This window comes from Drosophila subpulchrella, unplaced genomic scaffold (assembly GCF_014743375.2).
Source record: "Drosophila subpulchrella strain 33 F10 #4 breed RU33 unplaced genomic scaffold, RU_Dsub_v1.1 Primary Assembly Seq354, whole genome shotgun sequence".
Taxonomy (NCBI): domain Eukaryota; kingdom Metazoa; phylum Arthropoda; class Insecta; order Diptera; family Drosophilidae; genus Drosophila; species Drosophila subpulchrella.
Window position 1 is genome coordinate 7,757,238 of NW_023665577.1, and position 18,908 is coordinate 7,776,145.

The 18,908-nt window shown below is 40.9% G+C and overlaps 4 protein-coding genes across 11 annotated transcripts in view; 2 read left to right on the forward strand and 2 right to left on the reverse strand.

Moving 5' to 3' along the window:
* The first annotated feature begins 860 nt into the window (after positions 1–860).
* On the forward strand, positions 861–2,452 carry LOC119560391 (saccharopine dehydrogenase-like oxidoreductase). Its single transcript, XM_037873817.1, has one exon. The coding sequence runs from the start codon at positions 1,045–1,047 to the stop codon at positions 2,335–2,337; it is 1,293 nt and encodes a 430-aa protein (XP_037729745.1). The 5' UTR covers positions 861–1,044; the 3' UTR covers positions 2,338–2,452.
* Positions 2,453–2,920: 468 nt separating this feature from the next.
* On the reverse strand, positions 2,921–5,474 carry LOC119560390 (RAB6A-GEF complex partner protein 2). Of its 2 annotated transcripts, none has more exons than XM_037873816.1 (5): positions 5,307–5,474; positions 5,038–5,252; positions 4,266–4,537; positions 4,038–4,187; positions 2,921–3,652 (listed from the first exon to the last, which is right to left on the reverse strand). In XM_037873816.1, exons 1-5 carry the CDS (start codon positions 5,450–5,452, stop codon positions 3,110–3,112), a joined length of 1,326 nt encoding a protein of 441 aa, XP_037729744.1. In that variant the 5' UTR covers positions 5,453–5,474; the 3' UTR covers positions 2,921–3,109. The 2 variants fall into 2 exon arrangements, with proteins under 2 accessions (XP_037729744.1, XP_037729743.1); XM_037873815.1 differs by having other exon boundaries at positions 5,038–5,255.
* A 7,181-nt stretch (positions 5,475–12,655) lies between these two features.
* LOC119560504 (proteasome subunit beta type-2) lies at positions 12,656–15,231 on the reverse strand. 2 transcript variants are annotated; one of them, XM_037873976.1, is made up of 4 exons: positions 15,076–15,231; positions 14,772–14,951; positions 13,611–14,326; positions 12,656–12,750 (listed from the first exon to the last, which is right to left on the reverse strand). In XM_037873976.1, the coding sequence occupies exons 1-3, from the start codon at positions 15,165–15,167 to the stop codon at positions 13,618–13,620; spliced, it is 981 nt and encodes a 326-aa protein (XP_037729904.1). In that variant the 5' UTR covers positions 15,168–15,231; the 3' UTR covers positions 12,656–12,750; positions 13,611–13,617. The 2 variants fall into 2 exon arrangements, with proteins under 2 accessions (XP_037729904.1, XP_037729903.1); XM_037873975.1 differs by lacking the exon at positions 12,656–12,750 and having other exon boundaries at positions 13,555–14,326.
* Positions 15,232–15,998: 767 nt separating this feature from the next.
* LOC119560966 (afadin) overlaps positions 15,999–18,908 on the forward strand; it is a 52,288-nt gene continuing 49,378 nt past the window's right edge. For 3 of the 6 annotated variants that reach the window (XM_037874727.1, XM_037874722.1, XM_037874726.1), the window contains exon 1: positions 15,999–16,489. The gene's annotated coding sequence lies outside the window, so the exon portion shown is untranslated. The remainder of the gene's footprint in view (positions 16,490–18,908) is intronic. The other 3 variants (XM_037874719.1, XM_037874720.1, XM_037874721.1) reach the window with 1 other exon arrangement.

The following is an 18,908-nucleotide window of genomic DNA, read 5'->3' on the forward strand; positions in this document are numbered from 1 at the left end:
ATCTTGACATTTTTGTACTAAAGTGTTCTTCAAACTTTAAAGCTTTAAAGGATTGTTAAATTTTGCTACTCTCTCGACTAAATTTTATTTTAATTTTTTTTGAGACTTAACCCAAAAGTTCGTATCATTTTAAACGGGGATTAACCCCAATATTGTTAAATTTACATAAATAAAAGCAAGACAGAAATGGCATAACCTGTCACATACTGAGGGTGGAGAAATGCAGTAGATGTGTCATAAAGTAAGAATCTATGGATGTATACTGTAATCACACTGGCATTTGAGCTAGTGGTGAAAAACATCCGTGTTTGACGACATCTACATATGTTCTCAGTTGATTGGCGGACAACATCTGGGGTATTCCCTGATTTGCCAAAAACCAGAGTTGTCATTTTATTTCTTTAAAAAGCAAAGGAGGAAGTATATTTTTAGTTTTTACCCTATTAATAAATTTACACATTAACCCTTAATAGAAAAAATTAAAACATTACATGTTTTTACTATCAAAAAAGTAGACAACTAATCACAGCCGTTTGAAATTCCCTCAATTGCTTCATTTTTTTGTAGAGTTTTCAATAACTAAGTAATTAAACAGTTTAGAGGATACCCAAAAAACTCCAATTTAAAATTACACATGTATGCAGATGTTAATATAAGAATGTCATAACTTTGTACTCATCAGCTATCTGTCCATGCTTTCCCCCACTTCAGCCAATACCATTAAGATACATACATATGTACATTTTTAATATAATAGTATATTTGATAGTCGCCATGGCACATCGATGTTTTCCAAAATTTGTAAGTATCGAGTCATCGATGTTTTCCACCTCTAATCTAAGCTTCGACTTTGGCCGGTTGCGTTTTCTATATATATAGAACAAATACGTCGATTAACAGCTCAGCAGACGGAATTGGTAGCCAGCGATACAGACGACCAAGTTTATCTCTCCCCTATATAGTACACTGTACATAAAAACCCTTCTGGAATCCCAGAAGGCAATATCATCTGATAACCAATCTTTGGAAAAAACATATGGTGAAATGTCTGCGGACCGACTGGATGTGATAATCTTTGGGGCCAGTGGCTTCACCGGCAAGTACACGGTTTTCGAGGCGGTCACGGTGCTCAGCGGTCTGCGATGGGGAATCGCGGGCAGGAACCGCGAGAAACTGGAGGCGGTGCTGAAGGAGATGGGTGCCAAGGCCAAAAAGGACCTCTCGCAGGTTCCTATTTTCATCGCGGACGTCAACGACGAGGCTTCCCTGCTGGAAATGGCTAAGAAGTGCAGGATTGTGGTGAACACTGCTGGACCCTATCGGTTCCACGGCGAGAAGGTCGTAAAGGCATGCATAGAGTCGGGCACTAACCATGTGGACGTCAGCGGAGAGCCCCAATACATGGAGACCATGCAGCTTAAGTACGACCAGCGTGCCAAGGAAAAGGGCGTGTACGTGGTCAGCGCGTGTGGTTTTGACTCGATTCCTGCCGACATGGGAGTCATCTTTGTGGAAAAGAACTTTGACGGTGTCGTGAACTCCGTGGAGACCTTCCTGGAGAGTGGGATCAAGGAGGGCGGAAGCGGTGGAGGCAGTGCAGGCCTTAACTACGGAACCTGGGAGAGTGCCGTCTATGGGCTGGCCCACTCGGACGAGCTGCGCGGCATCCGGCAGAAGCTCTTCCCTCAGAGACTACCCAAATTTTATCCCGTCCTCCGGCCAAGACCCTTGGTCTTCCGCGCCAACGAGGTGGACAAAGTGTGCCTGCCCTTCCCCGGCTCCGATCGCTCGGTGGTGATGAGATCCCAGCGCTTCCTCTACGAGCAGGAAAAGAAGAGACCCGTGCAGATGCAGGCCTACGTGGGATTCCCATCTTGGCTGGCTGCCGGCGCTGTGATCCTTTTCGCCAGCATCTTCGGTCTGCTTTCTAAGTTTCAGCTGGGCCGCACGCTGCTCCTTAAGTACCCCGGCTTATTTTCCGGTGGATTGGCTTCGCGTTCCGGACCAAGTGAGGAGTCAATGGAACGCACCTATTTCAGGATGACTTTCAAGGCCACCGGCTGGCCCAAAAGCGATCGCCTGGCAGAAAGTTCAGACCAGTATACGGAGCCTCCCACCAAGACGTTAATGGTGCGTGTTTCGGGTATGAACCCTGGATATGGAGCCACCTGCGTGGCCTTGCTGTCCACGGCGTTGACCATTCTTCGCGAGTCCGAAAAGATGCCCAACAACGGCGGAGTTCTAGCGCCAGCTGCCGCTTTTTCCAAAACCAGCCTCATAAGCGAGTTGGAGAAACACGATCACGGCATCAAGTTCGAAATTCTGGCCAATAAGTGAACTGCAGACCGAACCGAACAAAACGGCTCTCTATTAACCGCTAGCTGAGTTTTTTGCACTGTTTTAAAAATAACTTATATAAGCACTTATTAAATGTACTAACACAGCCGATAAACAATATTTACTGATTTCAAAGTCCAAGAACTATCAATACACCTAGCATCGGACGGGCGAAACAGGTTATGGTAATTTTGTTTAGAAAATTGCATCTTATACGAAACGGTAAAATAATAACAAAGGCGACGGCATGGAAGACGGGGGAAAAGATCTCTGACCCTATAGATCAAATACAATCTGGATTTTCATCAATAGTTGCGACTCGCATATTGGTATCTCCGACTGTACCCAAGCTCTTGATTAGCTCAGTTGAAAAGTTAGCGTTGAAGTGTGACACAATTGCAATATTTCAGGAGGATAAATTCTGTTAAAGCCGGTTGTTTGCCAAATGACTCGCATATTGGTATCTCCGACTGTTTCCAAGCCCTTTATTAGCTCAGTTGAAAGGCTAGCGATCAAGTGTGATACAGTTGTAATATTTTATGAGGAAAAATTTTGTTTAAGACAGCTGTTTGCCAAATGATAATAACATTCATAGAGTAGTTTTAATGTTTTAATAGTAAATGATAATGTTTAAATAGTGAATTTTTTAACATCAGCTAAAAAACTATTTCATGTACTCCTATCATATCTTTTTTATGGACTTAACCATTTCCGTCCAGGAAGAACTTAAATTTTGGCAAACCAACATATTGCAACTGTAAAATGCTCTGCATCACTTGATAAGTAGGTTAAAGGTCTGGTTGGGGGCATATATCTGGAGAGGGTTTGCGGCGTAGATGGTTACTGGTAGGTTCCACACCATCGTCTCCACGGGCAACTCGGATGGTGCCTTCAACTCGCCAAACTCAGGATTCGGGATGCCAAAGTCCATCAACGTGGTGGTTACAAATTCAAAATGCAATCGCCAACGGACGTCGACGAGATCCGTGCGGAAAGTGGGCGTAACATGCAGCGGAATCGGCACTACTACCTGGGTCTGCAGTGTAGCATAGCACACTTGGTGAGATGTGGAAATGGTAGTCAGTTTCCCAGTTGGTTCAGGGACATCCTTATCCCGTGAGCTTCCCGATGTGGCCGATTTATGGAGGCTATCAGCAACCACTCCGCTGGCTATGCTGGCCATATCAAAAGAATTAATCGAGGACACATCATCCCCCGTAGACGATTGGGATTGGAGCTGATGATTCTGCACAGGCTGTGGTCGGACAGAAAGTTCCTGCTGCTGCAGCTTCACCGAGAACTGGACGCAGCGAACCTGGAACGGTACCATAACATTCGAAACATTTTACCCATGAGAAGTTTAAATAAATAATTAGGTTAATCGAAAATGTATATACAATTTTGGCCCGTTCAGAAATATTTGACATGTTTTAGCAGAAATCTGAGCTGGTTGATTTGTTTTATTCGGTGCTACCTACTCTAGCTGACCTGTTTCAAATGAATCATAGGAATCATTGCTTATACCCGGAGCTGTTACTTGATTTGATATTCTGTGATTCCGTGATTTCTTACTTCAAGTGATTGACAAGATATCTAGACGAGTTATTACACGTTGCAGATTACATTAGTAAAAGTTGATTACGTCGTTTACTTCTTTTCTACAATTTCAGATTTAATTTACTTTATAAAGGTCCACTAACCTTGCGGGGGCTTACACCTGGACCAAAGTCTAGGCTGCCGACGATATCCTCGCCAAGTTTGTAGGCTGGTTTGAACAAGCAAAAGCGACCAACAAATCCGCGCTTGTTCGAAATGCGATAGAACTTCGGAGCCCGACGAGCAGTCACGTTCTAAAGGCATAAATTAGTCGGTATTAACAAAATATTTAGGCTGCATTATAATGCATTAGGTTCTGGTTTCTTACTAACCTTAAGATGGTGCCACGATATTTCCAGTTCGCTAATCTCGCGCTTCTCCAGGAAGGGATTAGTGGGTGCCAGCTCCTCGTTGGTCTCTACAGTTACAGGCAGCTCATCCGGACGGGAAATTATGGGAATTGGCAACACACGTATGGGGACGGTCAGAGTCTGCACCTTGGACTTGACCCGTTGCGTAGCAATTGTGATCTTGTAGAAGTACCGAATGTTGTGCCCTCTGTAGGTTGGTGGACCATCGCGCGGAACGAATTCATTAAAAAAATCTGAAAAAAATAATCTCGATTAATAACAATATCTTTGATACAAAATCGAATATCGCGATAGTCAAGCACCATTTAAGACTAAATATAAACCTTAATTGAGATCCTTCGGAAAACTCTTTTTAGGACCGTTAAGTCTGTCATATTGCCATTCACAACCAAATGGAGTACATTTGTATTAACAATAAGCTGCTGTTATTATTTCGGGTACATTTTATTCTATTCCCATCGCTCCCTTTAGAATTTATGGAACGTGCTTCTAAAACTTCTCTCAACAAAAAAGTTCGTTCATAAAGCTTATCTTTGGAATTTATTGAAAAAGAAATGTGTCCCTTACGAACGATACGTGCTGTTTTCAACTTGTTACGAAACCGTTCTTTTATAGCCATATTCTTTTGGCGCTTAGGTTGATCCTCGAATTTTTAGGTATTTTCAGCAAGTGTGGGTAACATCAGAGACATCCAAAGTGAACACTTGCGAGCTATCTGGAGAGGTATACTTACACATCTTGGTCTCTCCAGGCTGGAGGCGCAGGTCGCAGAAGAGGATCTTGGGTTTGGTGGCCACAATCACTTCGCCCGGCGCCTGGGTAACCGCATCCAGGGCTGTTCGCCCGATCATCTCCGTGAGTTCCGTGGCTTTGTCACTGGTGGATGTGGAGTAGCTAGTTTTCCGGTAACAATGCAACTGCGCTGAGGCCCAGGCCAGGTTTTCCTGACTGCTGAGCGAATAACTGGGTTCAATTAAAAAAGTAAACAACTTTCGAGCTCACCTTGCTTCGTTGGCATTTCTGTTTTGGGATGTGGGGTGCTCATCCGAGAAGACTTTGTGGGTGAACTCGATTAAGCACTCGACTCTCTCGCCAGTGGCGTAGATGGCCGAGTCCGCCCTCAGCAACTTAGCCTTTATTTCAATCATTTATTTACGTTTTCCAACGGTAACATACCATATTAGAGGTGGAGATGTTGGCACGGAAGGCATCGACGTTTTACATCGATGTATGGCAGGGCATTATCGATGATTTTCTTTCAATTCATTAATAGCCCGTTTCCATCGCCACTTTTGTTCACATTTTTAATGCGTGTGATTCCACTGTACTATGTGCACTGTGGGTGTCAAAGCATAAGGCGACTCGCTTTGAGTTTCAACATTGCATGTATTTGTATGATACTTTCTTAGAAGATTGCATTCTTCACCAAACTAAATATAACACTAATTTAAGTCTTACATATATGGTATAGATAGTCCAAGCTAAAATCGGAAAAATGTACCTATATTCCGGGGTGTCTTCTATAAATATAATAAAACTATATATTTTTGATCAGCACCACCAGACAATTCGATACAGCAATCGTCATAATATATTTGCACTCAGAGGTTCTTTGAAAACTGCTCATATAAAACTTCCAAACAGGGACCGTAATGATTTTAAATTTTACAAAAAAAAATTATTTTCTTATGGTTAATTCTAAAGTTATAATTATTAGCCCAATCATAGTTGATTTTTTTAGTTTTTTTTAAATTTTACAAAAATAATGATTATTTTTAATGATATGCAGTGGTGGCCATTACATTAGCACACTCACCCACTATCAAAATAATTTTTATTTTTTGATTCTAATTGAAGAGCTAGATTTAATTTTAATGACAGGTTAATATAACAATAAGTACTGTTAATTTGTCCTTTTGTACCATTCAATTGATAATTATATTTTCAGGTCCTTGGGATTTATCTAGAAAGTTTGTTTCTTCAATGTTGTACCTTAGGTTATCTAATTAGAATAAGTAAAAAGTCGGAGAATATATATAAATGTGCTAGTGTTGTAAACTTGTGTACAATCAAAATTGGAGGTATGTGTACACAATTAAATGGTGCACAGAAAAGCGTCATTGAAAAAATAGTACTTATTGGTTACAATACTAATTAAAAAAAGAAACCTGGCCTTTCATTTAGAAACAAAAAATTAAAATAAATATCTTATGCCTATCTTGAACCATTGTCCATGTCTTTGGAATTCGACGTCAAAGTAAAAACTGCCAAAATAAATCTTATATGGAACTAATTTGTATTTTTATTTGAATCGATCGTCCACTGTACGCTTTAATTTCGGTTTTAGCCGATTTTATGAGGATATTATAATGGATTTGAAATAGCAATAAAACCTTTTTTTCGTTTTATTATGTTGCATGTTTTTATACATAAAAAAGGTTTATATTTAGGTTAATATCATTTTGTATATCAAATAAATATAATTTAAATATTATTTTTAAAGCAGCTTAGTAGCCATCGAAAATGTTTACATATGTATTTTAGTTAAGTCATACACGTTTGTTCACAATCTGTAGGTTGCCATGACATATTTAAAATTTGAGCTAGAAATGATTCCTGGAAATATCACAAAGTTCGATTTTGTGTTCCTGTGAAATCAATCGAGCAACGCGTTTTTAACAGCACTGACTACCCATTATATTACCCGTGTTCTTGGCCAGCTGGTGATTAAAATCTATAAAAGCCAGACCGGAAATATAACCAGAATATTTTGTTCGGCACTAGGAATCACAACACGTTTTTTTAATAAAACAAGGAAAAATTCCTAAGTAAACCGAAATTTGTAATATTTTTACTGTCCACGGGGTTTTGTCAGTTAAAAATAGGGCTAGATTTCCACAATTTCATTCGGCTCACCCAAGACTATTTGAAATGGGAAGAGCTCTTAGACAACCTAAGAAGCATATGCACAGGTACAAGTTTGTATGGAAAAGTGGACATCGGTTGGGTCTTTGGGAAAGTTGGCCGGAAAGCAACAGTTTAAAGGAGGGCAATGCTCCAATTAACACAAACGAAGACTTGACGCAGATCGAATTCAAGCCATTAATCAATGGAGAAATTTTTGTTAATGGCTACCAATTCTGTTGTCAGTGCTCTGGACGCGCTGCTAACTTGTTTAAGGACGATGGCTGCAGTGCAAAAAAGGATGACCTCTAAACCCAAGCCCAAATTCAACGCATGTCGAGTACGATCCGTAATTGAATCGAGCAACGAGGTTTTTATCAACACCGATTACACAGCCCGAGTTCTGGACCTTGTGATTAAAATAAAAAATCCATTGTTAAAGGATATTATAAAATATATTTTGGAACACAATTTGAATATCAAACAATCGTACACAGCGTTGTCATAAATACTTTTTATTGTTTGGCCAAATGAAGACGTTCAGCTACTGTTGGGATCCCACGTTTAAAGAATTAAGTCAGCGTTATTCTGCACGAAATCTCGCTGGTCTGTTGCAACTCACTCGCCGGCATCTGTAGCTTCTTAACCAGTTCCAGAAAGTTCCGGTTTTGTTGTTCTAACAGCGCGAAGACATCCCTCGAAGTTGTTTGGTTAGGGCCGAATCCCACTTCTGATGTCGGAAAATTGGAGCCTTCTCCATGCACGTTCTCATTAGTCGCTTGGTCGATTGCTTGTTGTTGCTCCATGTTGAGGTCTGGCTGATGCAGCGAGTCTTCGTTGCCTTTGTTGCTCATAATAATTAACCTTTTAGCAGTCCTCAATTGTACACCACGTTAAAACTATGGACGAAAAAAAAGGGAGCGACCAAGACTATTTGAAATGGGTAGAGCTCCTAGACAACCCAAGGAGGCTTTGCACAGGTACAATTTTGTATGGAAAAGTGGACGTCGGTTGGGTCTTTGGGAAAGTTGGCCGGAAAGCAACAGTTTAAAGAAGGGCAATGCTCCAATTAACACAAACGAAAATGAATCGAGCAACGAGGTTTTTATCAACACAGATTACACTGTCCGAGTTCTGGGCCTTGTGATTAAAATCCAAAATCCATTGTTAAAGGATATTATAAAATATATTTTGGAACACACTTTGAATATCAAACAATCGTACACAGCGTTGTCATAAATACTTTTTATTGTTTGGCCAAATAAAGACGTTCAGCTACTGTTGGGATCCCACGTTTAAAGAATTAAGTCAGCGTTAGTCTGCACGAAACCAACCACAGCTAACGAGTCAAAAAATAAGACTGAAGGACTAACCGCGCGGTTACCCTTTTAGTGTTACCAGACATCGAAAATATTATAACATCCTACTCACACAGATGGGGTTTCCGCTTCAGCGACCAAAATCTGTTCTAGAGACTTTTTCTTCCATAAGAAATTTAGGTGCTAGAAAGAGAAGGGAAAAAGTCGCAATAAATCGCTTCATCGGAAAATGGGACCCTACACGCAAGTCGATTCATTATTCCAGAGTTTTTTACAGGCTTAGGTGATTTTTGGACTTGGCGTTTGGGGATTTTTTAAAGAAGGAAATGCATTTTATCTGCTATAGCGTCGTTATAAGGAAATTGTTGGTGCAGTCCCTCGGAGTCTTCCAACGGCTCGGAACTAGGGTTGTCGAATTTTTAAAAAATATCGTATCGATATTTGGTTTTTAAAAAAATAACATAATGATATTTGAAAATATAAATTTAAAATATCGATATATCAATATTTTATATTTTTTTTAATGGGAGAGGACATCACAGGCGTCTCATTTAAAACTCACAGCGCACAGTACCCTTAATATGTTGCTTCAAGAAACAGAAATCGAAAGATTTTATCAAATTAATTTCAAATTTTTTATTAAATACAAGAATGTTAAAATGAAAGCTTAGTTTATTTATGTATTTGATGCCATAATCACGGATCTGGCCAGGAAAACGGTCTGGAGAAATTTTCTTCGAAAAATGTATGTTAGCTGGACGGAGAAGAGCGCAAAGCAGATAATAGGTGGAGTCGGTTTAACCGTCGAAATTGACGAAACAAAAATTGGCCGGCGCAAATAAAATTGCAGGCGCGTTGTGAATGGCCAATGGGATTTCAGTGGAATTTGTAGAGAAACTGGGGAATTTTTTTGGTGGCTGTGGAGGATCGGTTGCCAGGAAACGCTTCTTCCGATTATTGAGGCCAACGTCGCCAATGGAACCACAATTATATCCGATTGCTGGAAGTCATACAATGGTTTGAAGGATTCAAATTACTCCCACATGACCGTTAATCATTCAGTTAACTTCGTGGATCGAGAGACTATGGCGAAGGAGAATATTCCTCACCATGGCCGGAAAACAGAGCACTACCAAGGATACCTAGCGCGATTTACTTTTTTGGAAAAGGCACCCAAACCACACCTCAAGATTTCATGAATTTTTCGCAGCAATGGGCGAATTGTATAATCCTGAACGCAATGTCAGTATTTAAGAAAAGAAGAGAAATGATTAAAATGCGTGGCAGGCAACAAAATTAAAAAAAAAAATCTCGCGATATTTAATTTGCGGCTGTGGGGTCTGGCCTGCTATAAAAACAATTACAGTTATTTGTCGAATTTTTTTTTATTTTGACAACGAATGCAAACCAAAACTCCACAAAACACCTTAAAATCCTAGAAAATGCTACTTGGTTTAGCAAAACACGCATCTTTAAAATGCAATTTCAAGAGAACCATAGAACCAATCACAGAGAACGCCTATAATCATCTGGACGTAAATTTCTAAGAAATCGCAGTCCATCGAGGGTAATTGTGCATGCATTGCGAATTCCATTTCACCTCATTTCCTCATTTCCCCTCATTTCCTTTAAGATTGCTCGACTTACTTCCATTACATATACTAGCTTATCAAAGTACATTTTCTTGAATCTTGGGTCTAGCATGGTAGCTTTCATCAAAATCTGGTTCGTTGGCAAATCTTTTAAACGTTTTTCGGAAATTTCTAGAACTGTTTCCTTGGTTCACATACCCTCCTCCGAATGTATTTTCGCACTTTTACTTTTTTCAACATCATGCAGATCATGGAAATTACCAAGCTTACTGCCACGTATGTATCACCGCTCACTTTTTCCGGGGCTTCTATTAAAGGTAAGAGAACGTTGAAAAAATCACGGCAAACGTTTAGCGTAAGCATTGGCGGTGATTTCATTGAGCTTCGCCTGCTCAGAAGGACGAACGCCACGTTGTCGGCGAGCAAAAAAAACGAGTAGAGCATGTCGAGGTATGAGTTGTGCGTCCACACTTTGGATAAGTGTTTTGATGCGACCTTCTTCGTCCATTTGGCTTTTCCTCAGTGCGTCCATTGAAACTGAGCTGTGTTTAAAATGCATAACAATCCGTTTGACTTTATCTATGACCAATAGAGGTGCTTGTCTTAGGACAGCCCCCCAGTCTCCACAAGTAGCCTTCTTAACTCCGAAAAACCTGATCTCAGTCCTTAAATTTGGGACTTCTGTCCATGAGATTTGGACCTTTGTCCTCGGGGCTTGGGCTATTTTCCACCAAATCATCAGTGTTCTGCTTCTCCTTCCTAAGAGTGTCTGTCATCGTATGCGGATGAACTACAATCCCAAATAGTAGTAGCCCAATCAGTCTTTACCAACCCGGACCCCCAAATTATTTAAAAGAATCCAACATCGTATTCCGCATTTTACCAGCTCCTTCACGAAAATCTTCCCATTTTCAACCAAGATGGTGACGTGATTCCAGGACATAAAGTCGTACTCCATTTTCAAGACGCAGTCGGGGTTGCGTCACAGGGTGTTTTCGCATTCGGCCAGAAAAACCGGATCGCCCGACAGCACAAGGTGCAAATAGAGTATCACGAAAGACTACCAAAAATAAAACCAGCAAGCCCATCGTCATTTTTGTACACTTCGTTTGAACCGATGTTGCTTACCAGGGATGACAAGTCATAGACTCGTTAAACTCAAACATTTTAGCGTTATGAGCGTTAGAGGGGGTGTGGCACCCTGCTGGAATAAACTTGCACTGCTTAAGAAGCTGAAGAATCTACGTGCCAAATCCCTTGCTTTTATAGCTTCTGACATCTCAGCGTTCATACGGAAAGACAGACGCACTTGACTAGATCGGCTCCGCTAGTAATCCTGATCAAGATCGCACTTTATGGGGTCCTAACAAAGTGAAAAACTAGTGACTATCGCACCTTCAACATACAAAAGTTGTGATATTATACGTAAGAATACGTATTATACGATCTACCAAACAAATACTTTCCAGATTTTTCTCATTTGGCACGCTTTATCAAAATCGTACAGCTAACTGCCTACACAGGCATATTGTACATCTAGGCTATTTTCATAGTAGATCGTAAAATACATTTTTGTCACGAAAATCGATATCAGATTTGATTTATGCTGAAGGTGTGATCGTCACTAGTTTTTTACTATGTTATGAGGTGTTTTTGCTTAATATAATCTAAATGCAAATTTTGTTATAGCGACTTTTTATATATTAGCGTTTATATGGACGATTTTGGGCGGTTTGTGGGCGTGGCAATATTTTTTTATGTAAATTGGTAGGTATTGACCAAAGCAATACAATTAAGTTAAAATTGGTTGATTGTTTTTTTAAATCAGATCAAAAACGCTTCGATGTTGATGAATTATGCACTAATTTCCATACAAAAGATTAATGAAATTAACATGGGTACGTCCCAGGCTGCCATGCATGGCAAATTCCTGATCTTTTAATCGACACTGTCGAACTGTCACCGACAAAAACTTGGTCTTGTTATCAACATTTTATCGACTTCTTATCGAACTTTATTCAACTTTATTTTCAAAAAGAGAAAATTAAAAAGAGTAATAATCGGTTTTGACACTATTGTCTAATGAGAGCGTCGACTCGGCCGAAGTCGGGGTCGGCACATTGATGTTGTCATTGGCTTGTTGGTGATTGATTTGCCACCCTGCATGTGCAACATTTTACCAAAGCTTTGGGCGGTTTGTGGGCGTTAGAGTGGGTGGCGCTATAAATGAAACTTGGCAACAGGCTGCAAGTGACCTACGCGAACAACCAAATCGGACTAATATGTCTGCAGATTTTAGCCAGCCTGCAGAAAAAATAAAAGCAGCTATTTCCCCAATATTGTCTAAATGGTAACAAATAAAGTTCATTAATTATACATCTGTTTGTTTTTTATTTGTTATTATTTTGGTCTATTTATTCAAAATTTTTTGGAATTCGTTGTTTTTCTCAACAGCTCCAACAAATCCGATTGGAATTTAGCTTGGCTGTCTGCCACTCTCGACAATATTTCTGTCTGCGCTCGCTGCTCCTCCACCCTTTCTCGAGCTATCTCCACAAGCTCCGACTTGTGGTCCACCTTTGGGACCATCTGGGTCTACATCCAAGAGCTCCACAAAGTATTCCCTAGTATCTGCAATAAATACATTTTATTAGATCATTTTAAACCAAAGATATATGTAAGTGCGGGGACATACTCTCGCCTTCCATTTTCAAAAGTTTCCCGTCATCATTGTTTACGTTTTCGTAATGAATGTTTCACTTTCCACTTTCAAGAAGAAGAGTTTAGGGTTTCCACCCAAAGTTATCGCCTAACTATCGCATAAAGTAGTCCGTCAAATTTGGATTGGGAACTAACTGGGAAATTTTCGGAACGGCAAAACCTTATGGACCATCCGTTCAACGGATGGTAGATGGTGGATGGATCTCTGTGGGAAGACCCTATATAGTCGATGCCATCGACTATCAGATACCCGTTACTCAGCTAAGCGGAGTGCGAGGGAGATAGGGATGTACAAGTAGTATTTGCTTATGACTTTTTAATGAATGGTCCGAGTTTTTTGCATGTTCGTTTAAAATGTTCAAAATTATTTAAAATGTGGGTGCTAGACGGGTTTTGGCGTTATGGGCGTTTGAGTGGCACCCTTATAGTTTCCGAGATCTCAGCGTTCATACGGACGGACAGACAGACGGATTGGGCTAGTGATCCTAAAATCAAGAATATATATACTTAACAGGGCCGTACATGAAGTTAGTTCAAACTATGAGTATAAAATACTTATGCCCACTAGTGTCTATTAACATGTGTGTTTGAAACCTAAGGACACCAAGTAAAAAAGCTTGAATACAATTAATCCAATTTAAAACAATAAAAGTCGTAGCAACAGTCGGCACAAGGAGAGACAATGATAGAGACTAGGATCGCTGAGGATAGGAGTTAATGAAGCATCCGCTTGTTAAGAGTATAATTATAAAAAGTGCCAGAGATTGCACCTTTACTTTATGTTGCTGGTTTATCTGTATCCAGCCTCCTCCTTTTGGCCTTAGGTGGACCCAGAGTTTCGGCCCCACGACGCCGGTTTCCTGTTTCTCCTGGTCCTTTATCCATGCGACCTCCTGGTCCTGAGCCGGGAGCTTTGCACCCAGCTGGAGTTTCTCCCCACGGCACCACCTGGTGCTCGATGGTGGACAGAATGCTGGTGCAGCCGCGCCTGATCGCCAGTAGGAGGCTCCGCATCGGACTAGTCTTGTTGGGGCAGGGGCTCTGCACTTTCCAGTGGACCGAGAAGTCGGACCGAATGGTGCAGAGACAGGCCCTTCCGCCGGAGTTCAGGTCATTCTCCATGCCAACAAACACGGCATCGCAGGCGAGATCCTGGGCGGCCTGCTCGTCCAGGCCCTCCGTCCACCGCGATTCCAACATGGACATGGCCGCCAGATTGCCGGAGCCCAGGGACGTGAACGGCACTGTGTCCGTGGTGCCATCGAACCGGGTGCAGAAGAGATGAGTCCCGGTTCGATCCACGCCGCCGATGATGACGTTGGCCTCCATGTTCCCGCTGAAGCGGTAGAGCAGCTGCCTCACCATCTGGTTGGCACAGCGCACCGGCACCTTTCGGAACCCGGTGTTCATGCGGTGGAGCTCCAGCTGCGCACGCGTCACCTCCATCAAAGCACTCGTGTCCTGTGCGACTCCGGCACCACCGGCACTTAAGAAAAAGGTTAATGTTTTAGAAATTTTGACGATCTCACAGAAGGAATGCAAGCATAGTAATCACTGCGGACGGAAGTCCACGTAGTGACGAAGCGCACCAGGAGAGTGAATAATACACGAATAAATGAAAATCAATTGTGATGGTCCAATCATAACGTATGATACACCAATCGAAATTGGCTTGGGAGAAAGTGTGACTAAATAAATACACTCTTTCAAATGTGCTCATTCAGCACGGTTTAGCAAAGTATTGGAGCTTCTTACCGACACAGGCATTTTCAATTGCAGCGAACCAAAAGTGCAAATTTAAGAAAGTGTATTCACAAACGTAGTAAAATGTATAATAATGTTTCGTCACGAAATTTGATATCAGTAGTTTTGTACATACATATGTTGATGGTGCGATCGTCATTTGATTTTGCTTGATATAATTTACTTACAAAATGTTGCTCTGCAGCTTATAAATCTTGCGGCTATTATTCGAGGGTATTATGTTGGCGCTGGTAGCCCTGGAATCTGCGCCTATGATCACGCCTCCTCCATAAATTATGCCCACTATGGTGGTGCCAGTGCTGATACGATTCGGCTCCAAAAGACCATTCTCAATAAGGCTTTTATTTCTGTGAAAAGGAAATAATGTGAAACTATTTAGAAAATATTAAACTAGTTTTAAATTGTGGCTGATAATGGGGAAAATCAAGGAAGAAAGCTACAGTCGTGTGAAAGTATTGGCGCTTAGTTCACCGCAAACAATTGTCGAAACTGAATCCGCTGGAACCGCACTGATATGGCGATCGTGTGGTATATCCCATCATCGTTGGTATACCATTAACCATGATGAAGAACTACTTGGGCTTGAAAGTAAAAAATATATTAAAATCTTTTTGACTCTACGCCTAAAATTGTGAATTGAATTTAAAAGCATAGCCTGGTTGAGCTCCAATAACCGGTCAACATAAAATCGGTATTGAACCATTTTTTTTTCCAATTTGTTATTGTCCTTTTATTGGATTGTACCATGTCATTGCTCGGGCAATCATTTAAAGCTTAGAAAGAGACAAATACATATGACAATTACTGGGTTTTGTTGGGATAAGAACTTTAGCAATTGAAAGTTAACCTTAAACTTTATAACTCAAGTAACTTTAAGTATCTGCTTTTAATGTTCGAAGCTATTCAAATTATCTTCTAAATAGGTATACAGATGTCGGCAATTCAAATTGTGTTTCGCCGTAAAATCAGACACTTTAAATACATTATAAGTTTTTTGGAGCTGAACCAAGCTTGTAAATGTTTTTACTTAGATCATTTCCGGCAGTAGTTTCTCATAAGCCCTTCGAGTTTTATTTCTGAATGCTATGATATAGTTTTGTCTTTACTTATAAATATAGCGTTATTTCTTGGTCGCAACGGACTAAAATATTACTATCTAAGTACCGGTCTAAGTATTAAATTAGCGAGGGATATTTGAGTACGGGAAGCAATAAATTATAATTGCAACTGCGATATAAAGCGGATGTGAGCAGACGCTATTAGTGAATACCCCACATCTTTCAGCTAAGGTCTCCACCAGGGTTGCTGAACGCGCTCATATGATTGGGTCGCATTTTTAGGGTTTTATCAAAGTTAGTGCGGCAGTCCCACCGACTGGATTCTGCGCAGGCCAACCGTTGGTCACACTGCGGAAAAATGTCGAAGGCGCGCGTCGCTCGCGTTTCTTGAGCTCCCGATCGCCGAGTTTCGTTTCCAAGAAAACTGAGTTGCAACAAGTGCGGAGATCGTTAGTGCCGTGTTCTTTGCGATCGCCCCGCACCGAAGTCGCAGCCTGTGAAATCGCTGCTTTTTGTGTTTTGATTTCGCCAACTCCGTGATTTCTCCGCAGCACAATATTCGCATTCCCCTGCGCACTTGGCTCTCTTTCGGCGCCGACGTCGACTGCGCAGCCGCCGCGACGCGAAATGTGCAACAACAAGTTAAACAGCAACTACACACCAATACAACGACAAAGTTAACCAATATTTAATTGCTGTCTTAATTAAATTAGCAGCCCGCAGTGCAGTGCGAAATACGCGAGCAGCAAGGAAAAGCTGTTGTTTCTGCCTTCCACCTGGATAACAAAGCTGGATAAATTGGATTAAACCGGGCGACAAGAAAGGAGGTATAGAAATTGAAGCCCCCTTGGTATTTATGAATTTCGCCACCCCCTCTGAATTACAAAAGCAACAATTGCCGTGTCCGGCTTAGCAACAACAAAAATAACAACGGCATTCCAACGGCGTCTGCTTTGTTTTCCCGCACACACACACACACACGCACACTCAGTGGAACGCCACCCGCTCCTCTTTAAGCTGCCTCGATTTCCAGCGGGGGAAAGAGACGCTTCCAGCGGGATGTGGTTTTGCGCTTCTTCTCCATTCTCTTGTTCTCTGCAAGAAAAAGAAAAGGGTGCGTCGACATTTCTATTGTTGTTGTTTTTTGTGACGGTATTTTTTTTATTTTGTTGCTCACCTTCATACGTTATCAGAGTGTTCATTTTGATCGTTTGTTTCGCTGGCGAGAAGTCTCCACTGGAGTTTCGTGCTCCCTCACGCCGAACAGTTATACCTGTTTCCACAAGAGAGAGCGAGAGGCGACCTGCGGATAAAACCGAGCAGCAGCGAAATCTCCACTGGAGAGAGCCACTGGAAGATCGGAATTTTTAGTGCTCTGCTCCGACTAACAGGTTTTTAGTAGTAGTAGCTTACATGCTTACTTTTCTACTACGTTTTTTTTCGTTGCGGCTTACAATTCTGTTTTCCCACTCCCTCTCTCTCGCTTTTTGCATGGCAAACTTTCGGTCATTGTACTGTTGTTGTCTTGCCCACCGCCGGAGAACAACAACAATTGGAGAAACACTGATAGCGAAGTACAGTGGAGCAGGTCGAGCTAGAACCTAGAGTTATTTCTAAAAGTTCGATATTTTTGGGTTACCTCTATTCAGAACCATATTGCCATGATAGTGAACAATAAGGATATATAAGTTAAACATGTAGGTATTCCATTTACTAGTTTATCAGTGTTAGTTATTGTCTTTATAAAAACATTACAAAGACTTGAGTTACCTTTTTAGTTGAACATTGCTTCCTAAAAATGGGGTACGTTCACTTTCAAGAGTCCACTGTAGCTCCACAGCCCGTTCCTCTGTTTTTCATTCTCGCCCAGCTCCATTTTCGCCTTTTTCGCACACCTCACTGCATGCGACTGCAAATTTGTGCAGCTGAACTTTGTACTTCTCGTTTTTGCATGAGTCACGAGTCTGCTTTATTTTGACTATTTTCCGCTTTTCGGAGTTTGAGCTTGAATGAGTAAGGTTTGGCGGGGTGACCAGATTTACCTGCATTGCTATCAATGGGCACGCTCCACATTCCAGTCACCTTATCGCGGACTCCGTTGCCCCAAAAAGGGCCGAAAGGAGATAAACCAAAATTACATTGCACCACAACAGTGACACAATGCAATTGCATTGACATCCGCTGATAAGAAAGACTAAGAAAACACGAAATAACACTACCACTTCCCAGAAAGGGCACTAAACCAATACGAAAAGCTGAACAAATAAGGTAAATAAACAAAAGCAACGAAAACAAGTGCGGGGTGAAAACAAATGTAGGACGGCGATCCACAAACGCCCATGCTGCGTGAAAAAGAAAGAGAAACTGGCCCACGAACACAGGTGCAAGGTAATCTAATTACGATGGCATATAGAGCCTCAATCCAAACAGCGGACCAAAGCAAATCAAATATTGGGACACCGATAAAAGTATTTTTGAAGTTGATGTAGATCAGGGGTGAAGACCAGCCAAATGCCCTATAAGCGATGAAAAATCTGTTGCTAGTTGTTTATTCAATAATTAAGTAGAAACGCACTTGCCATTATCCACATTGGCTGGTTTAAATGTTGTTATTGTTCAATGTCTTCATAATCATATAGTTTTGGATCAAAGCAAACAAAAATCTTGTTGCTTTAAAAAAATTGAATGTCAACTCCGTTCAAATGTCAAATCATACCGCTTCGAATAATATCGAAGTAACAGTTTCTTCAGAAGTAATATAAAAATGATTTTAAATGTTCAGTTTTCTATACATTTGGTATGACATTATTTCAGCTATTATGATTAAACACACTTTTATTAACATTTAGAACCAACTTGATAAAGTTGTCAGTTATTAGTTGGGCCCATTAAATTGACCCGTTAAGAGAAATGAGACGTTATCAGAACTACGTAATATTTAAAAGCTAGACCAGCAGATAAGCTCTTTTGCGATAAGTTGGTTGCAGTAAGCTGTCAAAACCATTTAGTTTATAGCTATTGGAACTTCAATCATGTACTTGATTGCTTACGTTCATAAAGATTGGAATATAGTCTATACATACAGTCAGAAACGGAAATAATTTCTTTTTTAGTTGACAAGGTTATACATAGTTTCCCAACAAGATAACATTGACATTACTTTCTTAAACGGCCAGATTTTTCGGAAAGAATGAGTATTTCATAATTGGAACAGATTTCAGTATTTCATGTGTATACACTGTATAA